At 39.9% G+C, this 26,187-nt stretch overlaps 1 protein-coding gene across 3 annotated transcripts in view; it reads right to left on the bottom strand.

Moving 5' to 3' along the window:
- Nucleotides 1-1,621: 1,621 nt before the first annotated feature.
- The window catches only part of FGF9 (fibroblast growth factor 9), a 37,835-nt gene continuing 13,269 nt past the window's right edge, over nucleotides 1,622-26,187 (bottom strand). For all 3 annotated transcript variants that reach the window (XM_069972050.1, XM_069972052.1, XM_069972051.1), the window contains exons 2-3: nucleotides 11,445-11,548; nucleotides 1,622-4,072 (exon numbers count right to left, since the gene is read on the bottom strand). In XM_069972050.1, the coding sequence (XP_069828151.1) occupies nucleotides 3,827-4,072; nucleotides 11,445-11,548 (350 nt within the window). In that variant the 3' untranslated portion in view covers nucleotides 1,622-3,826. The remainder of the gene's footprint in view (nucleotides 4,073-11,444; nucleotides 11,549-26,187) is intronic.

The raw sequence follows: 26,187 nt of genomic DNA, 5'->3' as shown, positions 1-26,187 counted from the left end.
AGCAGGTTCGATTGAGCTTGACGTTCTACAGAACATTTCATGCTGTTTAAATATTCGTGCTATTGTACTGACAGTGTCAGTACACTAATGCAAGTATTTAAACAGTTTCAGAGCTCCCTGCATCATCATTCATTATTATACTGGGAGCTCTACTAATTCTAGGTTATTACAAGGCACATTAAAATTCCGGCAGTATGCCGTCAATTGACAACCTACCGCCGAGTTCTAATGTGTCTTGCAGTAACATAGTCAATTTCCTTGTTCTACTTTTTGTATATTTTTGTTCCTTGAAAGAACATGTAAACAAAATATACAAAAATTATAAAGGAGGAAAAAAATGCAATAGGCTACTGCACAACACATTAGAACTGTGGTATGCTGTCAATTGAGGGCATACCAACAGAGTTCTAACGTGTCTTGCTGTAGCCTATTACTTTTTTTTCACTCTAATTTATGTATATTTTTTTTGCAAATCCCTTCAAGGGACAAAATATACAAAAATTAGAACGAAAAAAAACGCAATAGGTGAACCAGGCCCCCTTGACTTCGCCAAGCAGGGGGAACCTAGTTAAATGAGTCTCCCATTGATTGGTTCATTAGTCGAGTCAAGCACTTGAGCATTGAAAAGTGCTCGACTCAAGTAACGAGCATTGAGCACTTTGGTGCTCACTCAACACTAGTGGTGGACTGAAAATCTGTCATGCAAACTCTGGACTGGATAAGTAGATGGTCTTCTCTAGCAGGTGGCCTTTTGGACAGCCCTTACTGTATACCAATTCTCTGCTGTAATATCACAACCCTATTTTGTTATACACGAAATAGCAAACAACTAAATTTGGCTTCTTCAGCTTGACCCATTCCCATTGAGAATTTGATAGAACCTTGGGTGGTCTTTGTCTATCAGATAATTAGATGAAGTGACTAATTGCGTGCCAGTTTTTCACCCTCTTCACATCATGTTGGGAGATCTCTCCATTAAAAAGAGCCTGGCATCACTTTCATGGTGCCTGAACCACAAGTGATCAGGGTGACTCTCGGTGGCGTGTCTCTGACCTGCTAGTCATGATAAACAAATTTCTCCTGGATTGGGTATAGAGAGAGATCCATCAATCAAAGCAAATTGGGCCACTGGGGACATCCCTGCTGACTTGTAATTCAGGCAGCATGGAAGTGAGGACAAGTTGTCCTTTAGAAATTAAAGAGGATCACATCTTAGCAAAAAGAATAGTAAATGTTATGATGTCACCACCCCCACCTTTCCAATCTGCTAAGATCAAGTTCTCTTTTTTTTCAGGATTTGCTCGCATTTGTAGGATAGAATAAAAGTGAATACCTTTGTGTCCAATTACACATTTCAGAACACTTTTAAATAAATATTTATTTCTATGCTTATTGCTTAAAAAATATTACAATATGTTTTGTTTTTTTCTTTTTTTTTTACTTTTTTTTTCAAAACGTACCACACATTTCAAACTTGCCTATGAAAAGGATCCAGAGTTTGGGATGTGCAGACAATTTTTGAAGCATAAAACCAAAAATAAAAATAAAATAAAGTAAAAAAAAAAAAAAAAAGAAGAAAGAAAGAAAGAAAATAAATAAAAAAGTATAATACTTTTCCCCTTGTCGTTATTCGTAAAGATTTATTAGGTTCATTTTGCAAGTTATTTGGAAAAAAAAAGAAAAAAAAAAAAAAAAAAAGGGTGCTAATGTTTTATGACAGTTCACGCTGAAAGCAATTTCAATAGACAGATGTTACATCGACCCCTAGGAAGGCTGCATTTTCAGGTAGAAGATACTGTGTGTACATATAAACATGTTTACAGACAAGAGTTATCCTGTTAACCTGGGTCTTGCATTTTAATAACCACCACATGTTATTCAAGCTTTAGCGAACATATGGGACAATTGGCAGCTGCTGTATTACATCCATTAGTCCCAGTAGCCATTATTACATAGCTGAGTGAAAAAAGGCACCTACATTTTATTGTACTGCACAGAGCCTTTAACTATGGAAAAACATGAGATTATATCGTGCTCCTGGATATTACGTGGAAAAAAAACACCATAATTTGTCATCTGTTCCATAATATGTAATAAACAGGTAGATTATATATATATGCATATATAGTAAACCTTAGGTGCCTTTCAGCAGCGGAGAAGTTTGAAGATGGTGGAACAATGGGAAAGGACATATCCTTTAAGGTTACAGCATACAAATTGGAAGCTTGGTATGTTTTTTTGGATAGAAGATAAGACTTAAACAGTGGTGAAAGTGAACAAGAGAGGGTTGACAGGTACAGCTCTCGGCACAGGGTAAGCCGGCAATGCAAAGCAAGCCATTCTATGCCCGAACTTTTATAAAATAAAAATAAAAAAAAAAGAATAAAGAAATAAATAAAATTCCAGTTTTGAAAAAACAAAAGACTTGAGTTGAAAACCCAAAAACAAAGAAAAGTGCAGACCTGGATTTGTACAACTCACAGCTTGTTTAGGATGTATACAATAAAAATAATAAACACAGACCATACAGAATTATTTCAGTACCATAAAGCAGCAGATCGGTGCTCAAAAGTGGATTTAGACTGGATGTCTTGGCTCTACAGCCCCCACATCCATTTGCCCCATTAGAGCATATGGATTTCATAGAGAAGAGAGTCTTTGTGTGTCTTAACAGCTCTAGTAAGCCTAGTGTGTCCATGCATTACACAGAGCACCATACTGTTAAGTGGTCAGCATGTAATACCACATTTCGCCAGCAGTGGCTGCTGCAGGAGAAGTGTGTTACTGGCCATTACTTCCCCCAGAAGATCTTCAGGAAGCAAGTTTCTTTAGAAAGATAACTCCTTCATAGAGGTTTATAAAAAGCATCGACTGATTTAAAGTTACCGAATAAGTCAGTATGATGTTGCATAAGGTGGTTGTACTTAACAGAGTAATGGGTGCAAAGTAGATTGTCACCTAGAGGGTCATTATTATTTTTTCAATGTTTTTTTCTTTTTTTTTTTTCATTTTAATCCATGCACCTTAATAATAAACTTGCATGAATTTACCACAGGTTCATAATGGCCTTTAACAGATAATGCTTACAGAGCCTAAAGCTTCGAAAATGCCTATCTGGCCTGTACATATTTCATTAAAAATAAACTCTATATAATAAATAAATATATAAAATAAATATAATGTTGCCTTTGGAATTTCTATAAATAAATTTAAGTTTGTTTTTTGTATAGTATTTTTTTTTTTTTAATTTTTGTTTCTTTTTTTTCTTCCATTTTTTTTCTTTTCTAAGAGGTCTTTGATTTATGCTCGTTGGGGTGGCACCACAAGGAGCGATGAACTGAAAGGTCATTTTGTTAACGTTAAGACTGCACCCATCCATGCCTTTGTAAATGAGCGTACAACTTGAGCGGGCCTTCAGCCAAAAACCTTGATGAACCGAAGTATGGCAGCTATGCTGATATAAGATGAATTAAAGGGGGTGATCAAAAATTTAAAAGCATGTCTATTTTCCCAGCATGCATCAGGCCTCATTCCTTCTTGCTTTGCTTCTATAAATTTTTATTTTTATTTTTTAGCTCTTTGCCTTGTAATAGATCAAGCACTCATGGGCACAGCCTTTTCTCCAGGAGGACAATCCTTTAAGTGCAGAACAGAATTAGCATGTTCCATCCAAGCCTCCATCATATATTATGCATGCGACAAAGTTTGGCAACAGTGTAGCTGATGTGATGACCCAGCTAACCAATAAGAACCCATCGGTGAAACCTTTTTTGATTTATATAGTGGTTACTTTTTTTAAGGGCTCGAGTGAGGAAAAACGTCTTTGTCAACTTTGGCTTAGTATATCTTTATAAAGTTCAGGAACTTTTTCTGGGTCCACAGGTCTAGGTAAAAAATGTGTAAATTTCTGATGCCGTTTAGTCCTACTCCCCTCTCTAGGAGTCCCATCTTTATTCAACGCTACATAATATCGACGTCCAGTGTCCACGTGTTTATAGAGGTTAGATGAATACGTGTTGTACCAGTTTTCTTCAAATTGCTCTCGAAATACACACTCTTGGGTCAACTTCTCCTGTAAGAAACAAAAACAAAAAATCAAATATTCATACAGAATCTGACACAAAATATATTAAAGTCATTGCAAGATGAAATCTGATCATTATAGCACGACATGAGGATCAAGATGGCAAAAACCAAAATGTTCGAGATGGTTGGAAGAACTTAATTCTGTAAATTTTTCAATTTTTTTTTTCTCTTTTCCATAACAATAAGGCTGATGAAATGTAATAAGGCCTACAATCTGATGGGTGATCTGCAAGACGTGACTTTACTCCAGAGACAGGAGGACAATTGAGTAAAAATCAATGCAACAATCTCAAGTCTTCCAAATGTAACCAAGCGTGAATGATGATGCCCCTAAGTTTTATCGATTGGTAGGAGTATATATGGTCACAGCCCTCTTAAGTCCTACTAATCAGATACTTGTGCCGCAGAAATAAAAAATTGTCTGGTTAACCCATGGGGCTGATAAGATCAAGATCACAAAAATTGCGTAAAAGTCCGTAATCATAGAAAGTGTAAGTTACTTTCTTAGGGTGTGTTCAGACCTACAGGATCCGCAGCAGATTTGATGCTGTGTTCAGTTAATTAAATGAAATCTGCTGCGGATCCGGTAAGTGTGAACGTACCCTTAAAGTGGCACTGTCATTACAAAGAACTTTTGACATGCCATAGGGACATGACAAGTTTTGATCAATCCGGGTCGAATGTTCAGACCCAAACCAATCCAGAGAACGAACCGGAAGAGGACTGTGCTCCAGCGCCGTCTGCTTCCCATTGTGTTTCACATCATCGTTCATGAGAACGAGTCGGGAAAAGTCCACACTCATATGTCAGCTGGGAAATGACCGCAAATGAGTCGGGCTCATAGCGCAAGTCTCTTTCACTGACACAGAGAGATCGGACAGCGCTGCAGCCAGTCCTCTCCCTGCCTGTTCAGAGGTCACAACTACTGTGTGCCTTTGTACACTATATATTTATGATGGTCCAATTTTACAGTATACTTATGCTATTATTATTGTATTATTATCAGTGTCGGACTGGGGTATTTAGGGCCCACCAAAGGAAATGATCCTGGGGGCCCATCAATGAAGAACCAGTGCGAAAACATGTCAGTCAATGTTAGTGCAAGTTCTAAAGCTGAGGGCCCACCGGAGGATCCTCCGTTCTTCTGGTGGGCCAGTCAAAAACTGATTATTATTACCAGTCTCTTAAATCATATAAATGAGTGAAAAAAATAAAGTCACACCCTAGACATGATTTGTCTTGAGGACACCTTAAATGCTCTATGTACTTCCTTTCCTCCTGCAAAGCCCCATCTAAACCCCTTCCAGAAACTATCCCCTAATAAGGAATCAACCATGGATAAAATGACCGTCTCATTAAGAGCATGCCGTATGTATATTTTAGGAAGAAGTACGTGGTATATAGGATCCATAGTGATTGCTGCTCCGAAGGCTTTTATAATATGTACTGATCAGTGGGCTATTTCAGACTTTTAATTATTTATCTGCATGGATGGTAAAATGCATTATTTAATATCACCAGAGGAATCTCTTAACTGGGAGTGACATGTACAGTGCTTGGAAGGCAAACAAAGAGCTTGCCCCCCCCCCCACACACTTTATAAACCACAAAACAAATATAAAAATTCTGTTACATAAACAGCACAAGGTTTTATTCTACAACACTAGTTGATAAGCGGAGAACGGCTCGCCATAACGTTACTGTGCACCAACTCTGCAGACAATATAGGATAATCACTGAAGAGACAATTCCCTAATATATTTAACCTCTGCTGAATGGACACAAACTGTATTAAGGAACGGCACTAGCAACACTACCCTAATAAGTGTAACCCTATTGGAAACAATGCCCCCTCACCTGCCATGTGCCATTAATGTTCTTTTGGGTATCGGAAGTCAGGTTAAAAACCCAGATTTTTCCCAGAAGATGCCTTTTGCAAAAACTGATAAGAAACGTATAACCCCCCTTCCCTTTATATCATCTTATTGTGCACCTCCAATAACTTATATTCATTCTCTTTATTTATATAACACTCACATAGTACTATACAAGGAGTATATTCACCTTCTTCCCTGGTGAGTTTACCCTATAACAAGACTATATCATATGCGCTCTTTGGCTGGTTTTAATGCACATATAATTCAGAAGAGTTCTTGCCCATCTATCGGGACTTAGGTCTGTATTACGCTCGTGTGAAACGGGCCTCTATGAAGATGGCAGAAGGTGGGAGGGATAAGTTCTTTCTAATACCCTGGATTCCCCATCTTATTATTGAAAAACCCCATTTGTAAAGGAGCACATTCACAGGAAGGATATATAAAAAGTAACAGTCCATTATTAAAAAGATTCATAGGAAAATATGAAAACTTTATTTTTGTGTGTTTTAACAATTAAAGAGGACATACTTACCTCCCTTGCCTCCCCGCTGCTCCGGCTGTCACATCTTCCAGTTACAGCTGCACTCCTGTTTACCCAGCTTCAGATGATGTCCCACTCTTGCATACGCTGCCTCGTCATCAGAAGCTGGCAGAATCGGAGTGCAGCCAGGATCGGAAGATCTGACAACAGGAGCAGCAGCGAGGCAAAGTAGTAAACAAAGTTTAAAGGGGTATTCCACTCAAACATAACTTCTGATATGTTGCTGCCCATGGTGAGACTAACAATTTATTCCATACTTGCTATTATCTATTCAGTCTACTTCCCCCAGTTCTGAGCTGCTATTTTCTGCTGAAGACACAAAAATTTGTGTGAGCCTCTCTCCCCCTTCCGTTCTGAGACAGCTGATGTTAATAAGGCTGTATCTGCAATATTGTAGCTTCTTTGTATTGCTAGGAGGGTTAAAGGGGTAGTGCAGCGCTAAACAATTATTCACTAAATAACACACATTACAAAGTTATACAACTTTGTAATGTATGTTATGTTAGTGAATGGCCCCCTTCTCAGTGTTTCCCCCCACCCACACTAGACCAGGAAGTGTAGTGCTCTATACTCACCTGATCCGTGTCGACCCCCGTCCGCCACCTTGCGACAATGATGTAATCTTCGGACGGACGGCCGAACCGCTCCGGCCGCCCTCTGCCGCATCATCAGCTGCTCATCCGCGATTGGCTAAGCATAACTGTGCTGGCTGTGCAATCCGTTTTTTTCATCCGTTCTTTTAAAAAAACGGATGAAAAAACGGATGCATCTGTTTTGATCCGTTTTTCTTTTGACTTCCATTGTAAAAAATTTTTTTAACGGACACAAAAGTAGTGTCAGCTACTTTTTTGTGTCAGTTAAAAAAAAACGGATCAGTGTTGATCTGTTTTTTTTACAATGGAAGTCAATGGAAAAATGCATCTGTTTTTTGCAAAAACGGGTTGTAAAAATGCAGTGTGAACCCAGCCTAATAGAGATAGGCATGTCCTGGCACTGCATCCTGTCAGAAACAATTGTAATGCAGCAGGGTATGAGGAGACTACAGGGGAAATGGCATCTAGAATCTGGGATATATGGGGTCGATGCTATTCCTGCTACAATTGGTTCATTATGGAGAAACTAATTTATGTGTCTGAATGTATTTCTCAGCAACTAACACTCCTAAAATCACTCCACAAACCAGAAATAGGAGGCGTAAAACACAGTTACAGGCATTACCGAGTAGAGTTTTTTCTTTTTAGTCCCTTCTATTCGAACAATGTGTTTTGTGGATTCTGTGGTTGTTGGCAGTTCTAAGTTATAAACACATGGGTGGGAAAAGAAAAAATGTATTTATATACTTTTTTGCATTTTGTGACAAGTAGAACTTTGCCGGCTAACACAATGGAACGTTTAATTTTGCATCCTGTGTCACAATATAGTCATTGTTCAGAATTTGGAACATTGAGAAGATGCTTGAAATTACTAGGCCTCTTCCTAGACTAGAAATATTGACAGATCCCTAATGTCAAATGATTTACCAGTATAGCGCTCCTTTCATACCCATTGTTGTCATAGCTGTTTTTGCCAACTTTACGGCGCCAACATTTTTCGTTTCTTTTGTTATATTTTAGAAAATCGAGTTGATTGGTATACAATACAGACTGGCTGTGAAATCGCTTAATAGCTGGGAGTGCAGTTCATCTAAGTTTTTGGAACATTGAGAAAATCTATCACCGAATAAGTAGCTTAAAACTCCTGGCCCCGGGCAAAAGGCTCCTACTGAACCACCAACGATGTTATAGGACGCGGTAAATAATGCTATGCTGTACAGGGTAAATGTAGCAAAAAAATGTAATGTACAGATGGGGTGCTCAAATTGTTCAGGGTTCAGTTATGCACTTAATATTTATAACTGCTAGTCTGAGGATTATAACCAAGTCTGGGGAATTTTTAAAATTCGGCATCTGACAGGTGAGGGGGGGGAATTGATTACAAGTATGGACTTAACTCTCCCTGTGCCCGCGGTGACCAACAGGACCGGCCTCGGCCCGTCGGTCTCCAGGATCTAGGATGCTGCTCTAGTCACAGATTGGCTGAGCGGCCAGTCCATCAGCCGGGACAGGCCTCCCCATGAGTCGTAACGTTATCACAACTCGAGAAAATGCCTTCTGGCGGCCAATCGCAGCTGAGTTGCTGATGACGCGGCAGAGGGCGGCCGGCACTAGGGACGGTCGGAGCGATTCGGCCGTCCGTCCGAAGATGACATCATTGGCACAAGATGGCGGACAGGGGTCGGCAAGAGGCAGGTATGTATAGAGCACTACACTTCCGGGTCTGGTGTGGGTGGGGGGAAACACGGGGAAGGGGGCGATTCACTAACATAACATACATTACAAAGTTGTATAACTTTGTAATGTGTGTTATTTAGTAAATAATTGTTTAGCGCCGCACTACCCCTTTAATAAAGAGTGTGTATAATGTCCATTTTTATTTATTATATTATTTATTATATTATTTATTCTTATCACCCCAAATTATATCTATTTAGACAGTGTATAAGCATTTAAATCCGAAAACATTACAAGCCCCAAAAAACACCACCTTATAGGACCCATTATAGTATATGGACATCACAGAGGAGGCCATTATCTCCATAATCAGACAGGGACACTGAAAAAGAGGTTTCAATGTCAGACGGAGGTTGTAAGTATGTTCGGTCACTTGTTACAGGCATTGTCGCAGAATGCCTTGGCTGGATCTGGGTGCAAACTCATGGGCCCAAAGCTTAAAAGCATTCCTTATAGCAAACCATGATCAAAATGTACCTCCTGTCTTACTAACCAGAACACATGTAAAATAATGCAGCAGGAAATTGGCCTACACATTGCAATCATTTCCTCATCATTACGCTCCACACAAGTGTGTTAGCTGCCCTTTGTAGTTGCCAACACTTACAGTATGCGTTGTTCATTGCTTGACAATGCTGCATTCACACAAGCTGCATGGTAGAACCTCACATAGATGTGTGAAAACTACTGTTCTTTGCTACAGATTCACACATGGAGGCACAACGCTCGGAATTTCCGCCTGTTTTGCTTAGTGTGAACAGGCCCTAAGAGATAAAAAATAAAAAATAAAAAAAAATATGGGGCTTGAATAAATGGTTAAAGATGACTTTTGGTACTTATGGCACAAAGTCACTTTAAAAGGGGTATTCCTATCTCAACTAATACTTGTAGGGCTCATCAACTGGAATATTTTTGTAAATACAATCATTTACCAAACTTGCCTTCTTCTCCCGATATGCCAATCTTTCCCTCCGATCGTTGACAGCTTGATGTCTAGGTTACAGATCACCACTCTGCTTTAAAAACAGTGCTCTGGCTGGTGCATATACTGATACAGTATACATATATATATATATATATATACACACACACACACACACACACACACACACACACATACATACATACATACATACACACACACTATAGCTCTTTACATCTACATTATAGCTATATATACACACACCCCGCAACCAGACCACTGTTTTAGAGCAGAGTGGTGGCCGGTAACCTAGACAAGCAGCAGTCAACAATGGGAGGACGTTTTCTAAATGAATGAAGGTTTAACTTTATGTACCCTACAAGTTTAATTATGTTGGTTGAGATGAGAATACCCCCTAAGCCCACTTAGTATAGCAGTATTCAACAATAGCCAGAATACCACTACAGCAGTGCTCTGGATACACAGGATATCGACAGGATATCGAAGTGTAACATGATCAGTACATACAATGCCCAGAATTGTAATCTATAACCAAGTCATTTCCCCTGGCGATAACCACCATAAATGCTGTGATGATCTGCGATGGTTAAAATTGTAAAACCATTAATGTACCTGAACTGGATATTCAGAAATGTCCTTCTGTTCCAACACTACAGCTTATCTAGAAAATATACATCATCTACGTACCCTATAGGACATTCAATGATATCATTATTGATATTCTTTTATTTGGTGGTGTCTATGGTGAGGTTTCCCTAGAAATAGTGGATTTGTGGCCAATCAATAGCTGGATGGGTAGAGAGTGCTAGGTTTGCAAATCCTTTTCTGTGGGCCTGTGTGATCTCTCACAGTGTCCTCTGGCAGAAAGGTTATGTCAGATGCGTATTGCTTCAATGTGTTGTTCTGGATAGAGCTGTCCTTACACACTTTGTTTTGAAAGCCCTCAGGTTACTTTATTATGCAAGTTCTGCTTCCTTTTCTGACCAGGCCTTAAGCTGTCTCACCCTTAGGACATTATCAGGCACATGAATGAAGATCTGTATGCGAGGGAATACCAGCGGGAGACTGACAGGTTTGATTTATGGTGGTCTCCTTACAATGCTGTGTATTCTTGTGAGTTTCAATTCGTTTTTTAGAACACACATCTGACTTTTGTACATCTATCACACATTAACTCATCCAACAGCACAATCTGGTGACAGACCTTCCCCGCCCTTAAATTTAGACATCACTTTGCTTTTAATCTGCCCAAAATATTCACAAGTCAAAAAATAAGCTTAAAAAAATTCTAAAAAAAATAAATAAAAATAATATATATATAAAATTTTTACAACATTTTTGGTCCAAATCTGTTTTTTGTGACTTTTCTTTTGCAGTAAGATTCTAATTTACATCGTATTTTGATCTCTCCCACAGCTGAAAACGGATCCTGTTCTTTTACACCATCATCATTAACAATAACAACAACAACAATAATTAATAACCCCATCTGGCACCCCCATAGTGATAGGTGTTATTTAGGAGGGGTAAAATATCTATAATATAATATATGTAAAAAAAAAAATAAAAATATATAATCATCATAATAATAATAATAATAATAATAGGAAGGGAATGACAATGTTCATATGTGTCTTGGGTATGGTGGAAAGAGTTAAAGAACTTACCGACCCATACAGTTCCCCTTTCTCATTCATTCCTAGGTACAGTCCACTGTCGACACCTCGAATGCTGACTAGACCCACCGCTATACTTATAAATTCCAGGATTCCTAGAAGAAAAAAAAAAAACATAAGAGGATTGGTCAGTAACAAAATGTAACACAGACATCTTTACATCGACAATTCTGCATTGCCCTTAAAGGGATTGTATGACAATAAACATGGGTGATTGATCAAAACTTGTGCAAAAGCAGTTGCCCATAGCAACCAATTCCAGCTTTCATTTTTTAGAGGCCATTTTAAAACTAAACTAGCAACATGACTGGTTGCTATGGGCAACTGCTGCACTGTTTGGATCAAAGCGTCATGGCTTCTGAAAGGACATGGCTATGTTTTTGAAGTGGGGTGATGGTCCTGTTCACATGAGTTTACAATCTATGAGGAAATGAGAAGGACACAAGTGGAGTGAGGGCTCTGCTTACAATCTATGAGGAAATAGGAGAGAGGGCCCTGCTCGCAAGAGCTTACAATCTACAAGGCCCTAATAGACTATAATACACCATGAATAATTTGTTAAAACTTCATAGGTGTCAAAACATCTTTAAATCTATATTAAATCATTATATAATCTGAAATTTGAAGAAAACCGGGTGGAGATCATTAGTTTTGTCATTGAGCCGGTCTACTCTTCAAATAGCCATTAGACATGCCCTGCCGGCTTATGCCCATCTCACTTGTCTATTGCCCTTTTCAGTCTTCATCATCGGAGCCATAAAACTGCTTCCTCTGTCGGCTAGTGTCTATCAGGCGGCCTTTGTGGTGTAAAGCAGCCACTTCCCAGTCTCATCCATAGTATCTGCTGTCGCTCTCCGACGTGCAAATGTTTGTCGCAACCCCAAAAACCTTTGTGGTTTGGGCTTTTAAAAGGGAACATTAAGGAGGACGACGCCTCATGAAAAGCAGGAGGATATAAGATAGATGAGTAACCTGCTTTGGTTAGGCAAAAAAAAAAAAAAAAAAGTTTACCATGTTATGTGAATGCCATGTTTCCCATAAAGGTTGTAACGAGGAGTTAATTTTTTCCCTAGACACGATCGGAATGATGCATTGCAGATAGCAGGATAGTGTCACAGCAATAAAACCAGCGGCACACTGCACCCATCCCTGAAATCCCTCCTTACATCATGTTGTGACTGTGCAGTAAAAACGCTTCTATTTTTAATCCTGGCGAATTAGCACATAATACATTAATACAGCGGAATTCACTTTATGTCCTGGAAACACAATATGTCTGAGATTCTAAAATCCAAGGAAAGCATCCTGACCCTCCCCATCGTCAACCGAACAACAAGTCCCACCATGCCCAGCTCTATCACCCCCCCAAAAAAAAATAATTATAATAATAATTAAGCTTTATCACCCTTGACCTTATAAGTTTACAATACAGTTTTATTAGCCTTGTGGCAAACAAGGCTAAATGTAAAGACGTCACAGATCTGCAACAGGTTTATAGACTGTACGACTGCATTAAAACACCCTTAGGGTCCCTTATATACAGGCAGACCTATACCTGATAAAAACGCTGATGTCGACGCTTGTTTAATGGGCCTTTTACAGAGTTCAATGATTGTGCAGCACCTCACTTCCATCATAGTCGTGCACATGTCTACTGTTTAGATATCTGGCTAACAAAACAATGATAGATTTAAGGGCTGTATGATCCTAGTGATCATTCGACAAGTGTAAAATGATCTTAAACTGGCCAGTCAATTGATCGATATTCCAACAGTACCTTTGGCTGATAAGGCTATAAACATATACAAACATCACAGAATGCAAAAATGCAACGCTCTCCTAGAGCTTTTTTTTTTTTTTTTTTGGATTAGTATGGTCAAATGAGCCTATAGTTCCAGTAGTATCCTAACCGGTCACTGTAAAACGTAACAGACACAGGCAGGTTCCCGTGGATATCCTAAATCTCACCAGAGGTAGTGGACTGCTTCCTTGTACAGGACTCCACCATCACATGTACAAGTGGATAAAGCTATATAAAGTGCTGCGGAATTAGTTGACACTATATACATACACACTTTGATCCTTACTGGTAAGGGTGTATAGCCCAAGTATGTAGCCTTAAGGCCGTTACACGGGCCGATGGTGAGGACTAAATCAGCGCCGACCTGTGCGGGAAGGGCCCCCTGGACGATCTTTACCCGGAGCGGCGGCCAGCAGACTGTCATTATCATTCAAAATGATTTCAACATTGTGCATGTCGGCTGATCGTTGCCTTTTAACAGCAGCTATTAAATCAAGCAATCATTGGCCGTAATGGTGTTATTCTGCCGATAATCGATTGGTGTAATAGGGCCTTATAGGGAGTGTATAGGGACTTTTAGGTGTGTTAACACAAACAGATTTATCAGATTTTGAGGCCAAAGCCAGGAAGAGACTATAAACAGAGAACAGGCCATAAAGGAAAGACTGGGATTTCTCTTTTCAGATCCATTCCTGGCTTTGGCTTCAATAATCTGTCAGATAAATCTGTGAGCGTAAATGCACCATTAGGCTACATGCACATCAGATCTTCAACAGTTTATTTATAGTGCAAGTGGACACACTTTTGTGTCTATATAGATAGATAGTCTGCATAGGCTACATTTAGTCTATGTTTGGTCCATTGAAATCAAATGACAAGACCCCACTGCACTGCTATATCCCCTAATGTAGGCTGCTTATCTGATATGAACATAGCCCAACAAGGCCAGGCTAGCCATACATGATCAGTGACATTGGAGGAAGGATCCAGAAATTTATTTTCTGAATATACATAAAGAACTATTAGACAGCCTGACCGCAAACAAGAGACAAGTGCCAATCTCTTAGATGAGTGCTCAGTGATAGAGTATTTACACAGCTCGATCATCAGATGGGGAGGGCCACACAAATGATCACTGAATCGTTTGTGTACCTCTTTGCCATCATCAGTCATCTATTACGCAGCCAACAGATGACATTTGCTAGTTCATCGGCCCCATTACATGGAGTGATTATCACTGATTAGCCATATAATAGGGCCCTAACAGGGAGATGAATACCCCTTTAAATCATTACTAGGTATTTGGAGGGTGCTTGCATTGCATTTCCATCTACACCTCTCAGTAGAACAATTTTTTTGTGTCTTTTCCATATCTGAATATCTTTAAAAAAGAAAAAAAAAAAATCAAGTACACAAAACTCAATAAAGAAGCACTATATAAAAGCCTAATGAATAATTGACAAGATGGACAATGCTTCAATAAGTTTGCAATCAAATCCCAATTACAGTGAAAGTCACAAAGCCGAATCCTCCTATTGTACAAGCTGGGTCTACACAAACATCCCATTCTTCATTCAATCCAGAGGGCTAGCCTGCAGCCAGTATCGCTGTACAATGATTGCTACATGTGCAAAGGAAATGCACAACTGGGGCATGTTAGGTGTGTGAAGTGTAGCAAATGTATTGACACAACTTGACCCTGTTTGCCAAGAGCAATTTTAAAATCTGACTACGCAACACTTCAGAATCCTTTATTGTCAACACTTCACCTTTCATTCCTGTTGTCTCATAAATGATTCATGTGCTTTGCACATTTTATCTAAGAGTCTGAGACGCATCTGAGCGGCGTGCTCGGTGATTCCGGCTCCGTGCACACAGGCTTCACATCCATCCTAGCAGCTGTGATTGGATAGTGTGGCAGGGCTTTCTGCACTTTAAGAGTCTTGCACCTTACACCTAGGTCAATGCACATATCCATACCCTGGAAGAAATTTACTCATAGCCGGCAAACTAAATCAGAATGTACACCAGGCCGGAGAGAGAATCTACCGAGACATAAAATCCCCTGGCATTGTATGGCAGCATGATCTGCCGACAATTTATAGCAGCTTATTAATATTTCAGATGAGAGAAGGTTCACAATGCAGGAAGTAGAATATTCATGACTCGTATGACAGTGTTCACTACTAGAAAGTTATCAGGAAATTTATAAGATGACAAATTATAAAAATGTATTTTAAGCCGACGCTCCGATCCTACCAACGCCATCAGTATTCTTCTAGTCTGAGCCGAACTGTACATGCAATGGTAGTACTTAAACATTTAAATCACTTATAACTATAGGATTATCATTTTAAGTAATACTGTGTTATGGCTTTGTGCTGCCTCTAAGTTATATAAAGACATAATAAGAAGATGATAGACTTTCATGGGGCGCTAGAAAGTCCCATATGGAGGCAAACAGAGGTAACGACTGCTTATAAAAGCAATTTCTGCCATGCTCCATTGGATGCCATATTAGCTTGTGTTCCAGTTTCTCAGAGACGTGTTTGTGTAATAAAATTGCGTACATGAGCAGGGGTCCTGTCACCAAGTCAATTGAAATTTAGAGGGGCGATGCTCGTTTGACCATCTGATATTTGTCAGAATACGGCGAGGCCTACAAGGCAACATGGGATGTGCCACAGTAAGAAGCCATATCTCCAAAATATTTGTGAGATTTGCCAGTGGCCTGCTGTTCGGCAACTAACCAAATTGTAGAGAAAAAAATAAAAATCAGTTGAGATTCCAGTTTAGTAATGGTGACCCATCAGGATGACTTTTAAACATAAAAGGTTAATCCAGACCATTATTTACAGACTAAAAGTGGGGGTGTTGCTTAAAGGGGAGTCATAGGCTCCAAATTGTTATAACAATCCTCGCTCCCCCATCTCTTTGTCTGTGCCAACACAGCAGCCAAAATTTATCACATACCCCATTGACGTGGCCCACCACCATCGTTTGTAAGAAAGCTGAACTACATTAGCACAGACATGGAAGTGGAGGGCTGAGAAGCCAGAATTGACGATATTCCCAGAACCACCAATTCAAGGACAGACCCCTATATAATAATGGAGAAGTGTTCACATTAGTTTCCAAAGGATTAAAATTTCTGTTCAAATCCCAATTTAGTCGGTTAAGATGGTAAGAAACAAAACTTTTGCTCCTAAAATCTAGCAGTAGATACAGCATTGAGTTATAGGCCCTTTACACTTAATCCACCTCCTTAAAGACCACCTCTAAGATAACGTTCTAACAAATCCTCTAGGATCAGTATTGTACGGACTTGGTGCATCCCCCAGTACCAGCTGATAATGTACAGGTAGACTCTCCGGCATGTTCTCTGTATTCCTGGTGTGTTCTCCTCAGTGCCCTTTAGCATCCAGCAATGTGAAGCTTTGTTGTGCCTACAAATTAAAGACTCACTTTTTAGTAGAAGGTGAAGATGACTTGAGGATTTGTCCATTTATATTCCTTTGTTTGAGAAGTGGCCTATCTGTCCAGTCGTTGCTACAGCCTGCATTTGTGTGTTACAATAAAATAACTCACTTCCATATTACTGGGTCCACTGTCTCCAGAGCCTCATAAAAAAGCACTTACATGGATTTTTGCACAATTAATTTTGAATCTCTTACAAAATAGACGATGCACTAATCAATACCAGCCATGTGCTGCATAAATCTAATAAAGCAGGGGTTATATCCCCCCGAGAACGGCATGCGCAGCTCAAAAATACAGCAGGGGATGGAATGGAGGGATGCATTCCTTAAATTGGTCTATGCATTATTCAAGGTATATGCATGGTCCATGCTTAGCGTTTCTTCTTGACAGAACAATGCATCGGATGCTAGATTGAAAATAAAATATACATTTTAGATAAAAAAAAAAAAAAAAAAAAAAAAAAAAAAAATTTTATATATATATATACACACACACACACACACACATACATTATATTTCTTTGTAACCATAGGTAATAGTGATCCTTTTAATAAACAGTGTATTTAGGGTTAAATCCAAGCTATTGATTCCTAAATGTACTGGTGTAACAGGAGATTATTTCAAGTCACAATACAGATTACGTATTTCGTCTTTGATCTTTATATGTTTTGGCAGGTTTTCCTCTGTGGGAATGCAAAAAGGTTCTACAATATGATGGCCACATAATAAATAATAATAATAATAATAATATATATATATATTATATAAATTATTTAATTTTTTTATCTAATCACTTAATAGATGGCAAGTGATAATTTTGAAGAAAGTGACTTGAAAAAACAAAAAACATACAAAACAACAAAATTTTATTCTAATATTCTAAATTAGTTCTATAATCACTCATTTTATTTCCTTTCCTTGAAAAAAAAGACTATACAACATGAATCACAACCATTTCAATTCCTACAATCCTTATCATCAAGGTTATGAAGAATAGATAGATATCTAATTTGTTTTTAAGTGTCCTGTGATTTGTGTAATACACATAAACGTATCCTTGGACAAGCTTAAGATTACAACTAGACAAAATCCATTTGACTACAAATCTGTTATGAGAACAACAAAGTGGATAAGAAAAGATTATTCTCAATGATGGGCAGTAAAGTTACAATCATAAAAGTCACGAAAAAGATAATAAGGGGACTGAAAAGCCAAAGGAATGACTGGGTGATCATCTGCATGGCACTAATGCAGAATCATCATTTGAACGGAGTGATAAAGAAAAAGTTGTAGGAGGGTGACAACTCTCAGTCATGGCCTTGTGATGTGGATGTAAATAGTTGGTGATTTCAATGAGTAACTGTGCCAGGCTACATGGCAGACCACTGTTCTCCACCATGATACAGAATAAAAGCCAGGTTGAAAATCATTAGTAACAAGTGATATAAAGTTCTGCATCCAAGTATGTTATTTTACCTCTGTATTGTAGCTATGCAAGATTACAATACAGAACACGGGTTGATATTTGATATACCTCTATCTATTTATCATCTCCATCCACTCCCATTAAGCAACAATGCAGGCCAAAAGCATATGAAATTCTTCATCCATTTCCCAATGTTTCACGAGTAACAGTGATTTTCTGGCCTTTTCTTAGCCTCCTGTTGTCCTTTTGTTCCTCGATTTGTGCTGCCTGAGGACCACACACTGCTCTCCAAATGTCTCACAAATAATGGAATCCATACGGACAGAGGCAGAGAGCGCAGCGCTTCTCCGCTTAGTATGACTCGCTCATGCAAATATCTTCAATATGTTATCCCTGGATAACGCCGCATGTCACTTTCACTTTTCTTTACAAGCCATACCAACCCATTGTTAACCTGTTTGGGAGCCAAGACTGCAGATGCTTATGAAGGAACACAATGCACAGACCTTCTCAGTGGTTGCAGTGCTCATCTAAGCAAATACTTGCCAAGCTGCGATGTTAAGGGAGAACCCCATGTTTACTGCTACGTTAAAAGGGGAACTTCATCATTTGTACCACTTTAGAGATTAGAGGACTACATAATAATGTTATAGAGATATCATTAGAATGGCTTCCTTTCCACAAAAGAAAAAAAAAAAAAAAAGAATTATGGGAAACAATTAACTTTCATTCTCTACATAACAGGAGAGCCGCCTAGTTTATAGTCCCAGAGTCTATACTGGTGTGTTCTCGAATGGCAGTGGAGACTTTGAAGTTACTCCCTACCCACAATCTGACACCCCCCCCCCCCCCAAACCCAAGCTTGTACCTTCGGATAGCTGCTTTTAATCCAAGATCTGTCCTGAGGTCCGTTTGGCAGGTGATGCAGTTATTGTCCTGAAAAACAACTTTAAACTTGCAGCCCTGTGTCAAATTGGTGTGGCCTAGAGTGCCCATGTCCTAGGATTGCGACACCCCTCTGTCCCTCCTCCCCACCCTCCTCACCATTAGGAACGCCGCTAGAACAATTTCTCCTATTCATCACCTGTGTGGACACTGCACATGAGCTGGATCGTTAAGGCACCTGTGCAGTGTTCCAACAGGTGAGGAATAGGAAAAATCCTGCCCAGGGGCATTTCTGGTGATAAGCAGGGGCTGGCAGGAGGGACGGAGGGGCTTTCCTATCCAAGGCGCACACAATCTAGGCCACGCCAATTTGACACAGGGCTGCAAGTTTAAAAGTTGTTTTTTTAGGACAATAACTACATCACCTGCCAAAACGGCCCCCTCAGCTAGCACTAACTCCTTATAGCTATTCCCTTGTTTATGGTAACAAACGTTGGTGTGTGCCATCTAATATAGTCCCCACACAGGGTGTCATTCAACTTTGCTATAGGAAGTGACTGTATAGCTAGGGGATTTGCCAAAATTGATGGAAATATGCAAATACAATGATCATCAATAACATTAAAACCACTTGCCCTATACAAAACAAGCTGCAATGTCTTTTTATATTAGCCAGCCTTAAAGGAAATGTCAGGGCGGACCTCTTTTTTCACAAGTGTCAGGGAGGGGGGAGGATAAAAGAAATACCAAGCTCTCACCTCCCGAGCGCTGGTGGCTGCATACCGCCGATACGGTCCACCGCCACTTTCTGGTCTGAGTGGGAACCCGGGTTGTGACGTGTCAGGTCCGCTCAGCCAGTCTGGTCCTTGGCTGCTTGGCCTTAGTTGCTGAGCTGACCCGACACGTCACAACCCGGTTCCCTACTCTGACTAGATAGCAGCCGGGGACCCAGGGACCAGATTAGAGGTATGCGGCCACCAGCACTGAAGCAGGGGAGGTGAGGGCATGTTATTTCTTTTATCATCCCTCTTTTCAGCACTTGTGAGAGGTCTGCCCGGACTTCTCCTTAAAAGGTTTTTGCCACCATGAACACTTATCCCCCCCCCCCCGGAAAAGAGATAAATGTCTCTTCGAAGGAGGTATCTAACCAGTGGGACCATTGTGATCCTGCTGAAAAAGAGACACTTATCCCCTATCCACAGCATAGGGGATAAGTGTCCCTGGTAGCAAAACCCCTTTAACAGCAGTTCACATGCTTCCATAGAATGTCTTTGTTTCCCATGTGCATCAAGACCCCTGGTGCCTATAACCATGTCGCCAATTCACTGGTTCTCCTTCCCTTTACCACTTTTTTTGTAGGTACCAACCCCTATGCCCTGGTGACAACCCACCAGAGCTGCCATGTTGGAGATACTCTGACAAAGACCAAATTGTAAAGAACTGATGGTTTACTTGCTGTCTAAGGTAGCTCTCGGTAGCAGATCTACCAGTTTATAAGTACAGCCTTGGTATTATCACCCAGTTCTAAGTCATCAAGCTTGACCTTCACACCTTGATATACAAATGTCAATTGTGGCTGCAGGTATCTATAGGAAAGTCATTGAAATTGCTGTAAACAAGTAAACAACAAATCAATACAGGCAACATTTGCATTGATCTAAATTGTTAATCGATATATAAACTAACACTAATCAATAGGGTTGACTATGGCCAGCATGTAAAGACAAAGACAGGTAAACCATACATATTTAATGAAATTAGAAATTCCTTAATATCATCAATACTTTTATGAACAAAGTGCCAGTTCTAGACATCACATCTTCCATGTCCACCCCTCCTTGTGTCTATAAGGGGTCTTCTCACTAGACATAGATTGCCTATCGCTCGGACATGCCTTCAATGTGTGACCTCTGTGACTGTACCAGTCATTAGAACAAAGTTGCACTAAAGGGGTATGCTCATCTCAAGGGGTCGTCTGCTATCCATAGGATAGGAAATAATGAGCTGATTGTGGGGGTCCGACCTCTTGTTCAACACTCAGAAATAATGGGGGGCCCCAAAGAGAATGCTGTGTGCACCATGCATGGGGTCAATTTTGTTGCGTTTTTCCAGATCTGACTGATCCGCTAAGGTCCCTATTACACGGAGTGATAATCGACCATGTAATAGAGATATTGATCAGCCAATTAAACAATAATTGGCTGATTGTTTCTTTAGGCCCAGACCTAAAACCATTGGGCATCGGATGCACATCACTACGTGTAAAAACGATATGCGGCCTAAGGCTGGTGACTGTAAAAAGAATAAACAAACTCCTACGTACCTGTCCACGCTCCCCGACGTCTTGTTAGCTTCGGACCGTTCCTGGCACAGCCAATCACCAGGACAGTGCCGCAGCACAGTGCCAGGAGCAGGCCGAAGCTAGCAGGACGTTTTTTTATCTTTTGCTGCCCGATTATCAGGTAGTGTATGGGCTTAGGAGAACTAGGAGATTTGTGCTTTACAGAAAGTCATCGGGTAGTGTAATAGGGCCCTTATTCCCTTTATCCTATGGATAAGGCACCATCCCATTTTGGTTTTGATCAGAGCTGGTGTTAGGGGGTGCAAATTAGGCAGCTGCATTGAGACCGTATCCATAAGGTGTTCCTTCAGGGGATCCAGGGAACTGTATTTTTTCCATTGCCCTTTAGGCTGGAGAGACAGCTGCTACCCTTCAGATGTCCAAGCCACTTACCCCGATTCCCAGACTGCTCCGAGTACCTTGGTCAAAGCACCAACAAATTCCTTATAGTACGCATAGAAGCCAGTAGACTCCTTACTATAAACCAAGACTTTATTCTATTAATTGATGGCACAAATACACACAATATACAGGGTCCTTTCGCAAGTCATATATGACCCAGTTATTGTTTTTTTTATATATCAACTAAAACCAAACCATGATATCATAGACCGTCTATCTACTTCTGGAAGAGATTCAAGTACTGCAGTAGGTGCATATTCCTGTCAGTCACTATAGACCATTTTGCTATATATTTTAGCCCCAAACATTCACAATCAAATCAGGAAATCTCTTTAAAATTTGCAACTTAAGAAGAAGAAGAAAAAAAAAAACCAAAAACATAGGCATCTACTGTCTTATTTTCAGGGACCATGCACATTGAATGCTGATTTGCATTAGAAGAGTCTGCATTAACAGGTTCAATCGAAGCCTATGCATCAGCATGCAGCAGCAGAGCAGTGATTGATGAGACTTGGCTTGTTCTGCAGCTTAGACAGGTACGGGGTATGGGAAGTGCAGTCAGCATTTATACCAACACAATCATTTCATTTACTGCTACCAGGAAGCTAACACAATCTAGTTTCCAATGCCCGAGAGGGGTCATGTGACAGGATTCCAGCTCCTGCTTATTTAAGGCCGGCAGGAATGAAGGGGGGGTATGAGGACTTCTCCCCCACGGAGAGAAATTTTGACACCATATATTTGGCACATGGAACTTGCAGCTTCACCTCTGATATGGTAAATGGTGTTCTCTACCAGAGGGTTCTATCAAACAAGCTGAACTTTTGCCTACATATTTGTGAGGATCATTAATAGGTTCTTTATTGGCAGCTTTATATTCACAGCTAGCAATGTCCAGTCTTTTCAAAATCCGACAGACCCTTTCTATTGTTTCTATTGCTTGACTTGAGAGGAAGAGAACAGAAATATTTGCTTGGATGTTCAGTTTCATATAGTAGGCCCTCTTACTATAGTAGGGCATCTTACTACTAGGACTTCTCATATTATAGTTCCTGTATTACAATAAAACTTTTTATTTACCTTTAGGGTATGTTCACACTGAGCGGAATTCTGCCGCGCTCAGTGTGTCATTGCCCGTCTATAGAAGAGCGCATGCTCCTCCGCTGCCGCAGCTCTCCGCTCAAAGAGGCGACATGTCACTTCTTTGAGCGGAGCATTCAGCAAAATTTAATCTAAAACCAGGTTCACATTGCTTTTTGTGCCTCCATCACACGTATCGGTCGTCATTCCATCAAGAACAGTTCAGAGCAGTGGATGCTATTACTTTCAGTGGCCAAACAGAGTCACCCAGTGTGGGCTGTATACACTATTTTAAAGGGGTTATACAGTGCTACAAAAACATGGCCACGTTCACATGTACCATTTAGGTTGCAGATTTTCTGCTACAGGTGTTTTCATTGACTGACAGTATACAGTACGTGTGAACATACCCTTAAATGAGGAATATATCTGTTTGTGTAAAAATGGATTGCGGATGCACTACAGACAGCGATTGCGGACATTATATACAGCCCGAAAAGTTACCGAATGTGTGAATGAGACCTAAGCCTCACAATAAGATTTCTTGCTCTGTAGAAAAAAATTAAGCACTATGTTATAATCACTGTCAGGATTACAATGAAAGGTGACAACCGTATATAGATAACATGGGATCCCGCCATTTACAATAGGTGAATGCACACAACTCTGCAGTCCAATCTTCAGTTTACTGTGGTCCGTGTGGCTGCCTAAAGGAGGTCTCTGAATGCTGCAACTAACTTTTTAGGAAAGGAAGCTGCCCCCATAATCATCACACACAATATAAAAAGAAAATATAACAAAGAAAACATAAAACAGATTTTAAAAAATGAATATGTATAAGAATATACAGCATGTAAAAAATATAGGTGATACATTCCCTTGTTATCTCCACCTATTCTTGCACCTACTGTCCATCAGCTGTTACCTTTTACACAACTTGGGTGCTTTATCTCCTACTGTTACTAATTTATCAGGGCTGTGATCTACACATTGAACAAATAATCTCCCGGTCAAGGCTAATGACACTTCTGTCTGACGACTTAAAGGACTTGGACTCTGCTGCCCTACTTTACAGAAGGTGTCACATAAGCAACATCTATAGCAGTCCCCAGATCAAGGCTGTAGGAAAGTCTTCTTATCTCAGAACTCCTGCATCTTTGTTAGAGGAATTTAAAATTGGTAGATGGTATTCTCTGACCAATCATATACTTACCCCCCTATGTGTATGGGGGGGGCAGCTTGGGGTAAGACAAACTGCGGCAGGATGGGGTGTACCAAAATATAGGACCAATATGTATCTTGAGGTCCTTCCAGAGACTACCTGCAGCTGGCTTAAGAAGAAAAGTTTGTGTAAGAGTAACAACCAAAACTAAGCTGGTGTTGGGGGGTTACCTGAAAAGCATACAGCTGTGCACTGTAACAAGAGTTGAGGATGGGTTGGTGTGCTGGGTCATGTCAGCACAACATCTTTGGCACTGGCTACATCTGCACCATAAATATCCACATGGGAATACCCCTTCAACTACTAAGCTGGAATCTTAGTTGTAGCTTTAGATAGTGCTGAGGTAGCAGTTGCAACCGGGCCCACAAACCTTCTGTATTCAGAATTGTTGAGGATGCACTTGTGCGCTGTGGCACTGGATCATGTCAGCACAACAGCACTGGCTACATCAGCACCATGAATATCCACAAGGTAATACCCCTTCAACTATAATGCTGGAATCTTAGTTGTAGCTTTAGATAGCGCTGAGGTAGGAGTTGCAACCAGGCCCACAAACCCTTTTCCAAATAATATTCCAGTATTTACATTGGGGCTAAGAAGCTTCAATTGAAAAATGCATAGTCAACCGTTATTATATACCTTTACAGTGGCGGACTATGGGGCACATTTATCAAGGGCTCTGCTCCTATTTTTAGGTGACCAATTAGATTTTTTCACCCATTTTTAGTCTAAGTTCTATTCATGAACCAGTTGTCGATGGGTGAATATTTTTACAATGCAATTTTTTTTAACAATTTGCCTGTTGAGCCAAATTAGCATAATCCAGGATTTGCCCACAATTTATTTTTGCACAAACTAGTGCAGGCCTACGTCTGGTCAGTACCAGGCGAATTTGAACAATTTTCTGCAAATATTCTATTCACAAATTTATTAAAAGTTTGTTGAATTAGTCCCATTTAGTTGAGTAAAAAAAAAAGAAAAGAAAAAAAGACGACGAAAACTGTTGGGGAAAAAAAAAAAGAAAAAATTGCACATTTTAGACTCAAAAGTAAATATTCCCCTATAGCTTTGCATACTATATAAACTATTGCAATACATCTACATAGGATAACATCACCTTCAATGGCAAACAAAACCACAATTAAGACCCGGGGTGAACAATGCCCAACATCTAATCTATGTTTTACATAGAACTCTTCCTTAGGGCAAGAAGAAACAATCACATAATCCTAACCCCTGAGGCCTGAAGAGAAAGGAATTCGTATCCTCTAGGTGGAGATTACGTAAAGGTAATTCAGTGGATTTTTTCATTCTTCTTTGACGTATGTTGCAGTCGATTTTTTTTCCCCTTTCTTGACAATTTATTTTTCTTATTTTCTTTTAGTAGAATAGGATGCTTAGACAGTTCGAAGTCAACAAAGTTAGGAATGTCGAGCCAAGAGGAAGCGCTTTCCCTGACAGGTTTGCACAAGTTTCGGTAAATCTTGAAAGAAATTCACCGGCCTATTGGAGGGCAGGCTTTACAGTTACAAGGAAACAATAGAACATGTACAAAACAAATGTGCGATCAAGAGCAGAAATCCTATAATCTGCCGAGAATACCTGCTCCACAGACACCGCCAAGTTAAAAGCACATATGTTCTTACAAAAATCGCTATTTGTGAATTCCTCCCATTTTATAATCACTTAATCTTTTTTTTATGTACCGGCATATCTCAGAGGCATCCAAGGTTCTTAAAGGAAGGCGTTGGGGCTATTATTGGGCTTTCCAGCTGTTGTGATATTTGCCCACAGAATGAGATTTCTTTTTTCTGTTCTCGGGAATTGACAATGTTTCTACTTAGGAATGTTTAGTTTTATCCAAAAAGTTATTACATTTTAGGCAGGACTGTTACTTCCATGTTAAAGGGATTGCACAGCATTAGAAAGAAAAGAAAAAAAGAGTGCACCTATCCAAGTGTTATGTCTGATATTGTGAATGGAGTGAATGGAGCAGACCTGTAATGCCACACACATCCTGTTTCAAAAGAAATCAGTCATCATTTTCAAAAATGTAGATGATGACTGTAAGGCAGGACTGGAGAAGACTAACAAGCA

This window comes from Dendropsophus ebraccatus, chromosome 5, assembly GCF_027789765.1.
Source record: "Dendropsophus ebraccatus isolate aDenEbr1 chromosome 5, aDenEbr1.pat, whole genome shotgun sequence".
Lineage (NCBI taxonomy): Eukaryota > Metazoa > Chordata > Amphibia > Anura > Hylidae > Dendropsophus > Dendropsophus ebraccatus.
The sequence above is the reverse complement of the archived record's forward strand: the minus strand, read 5'-3'. Positions and strand labels throughout refer to the sequence as shown.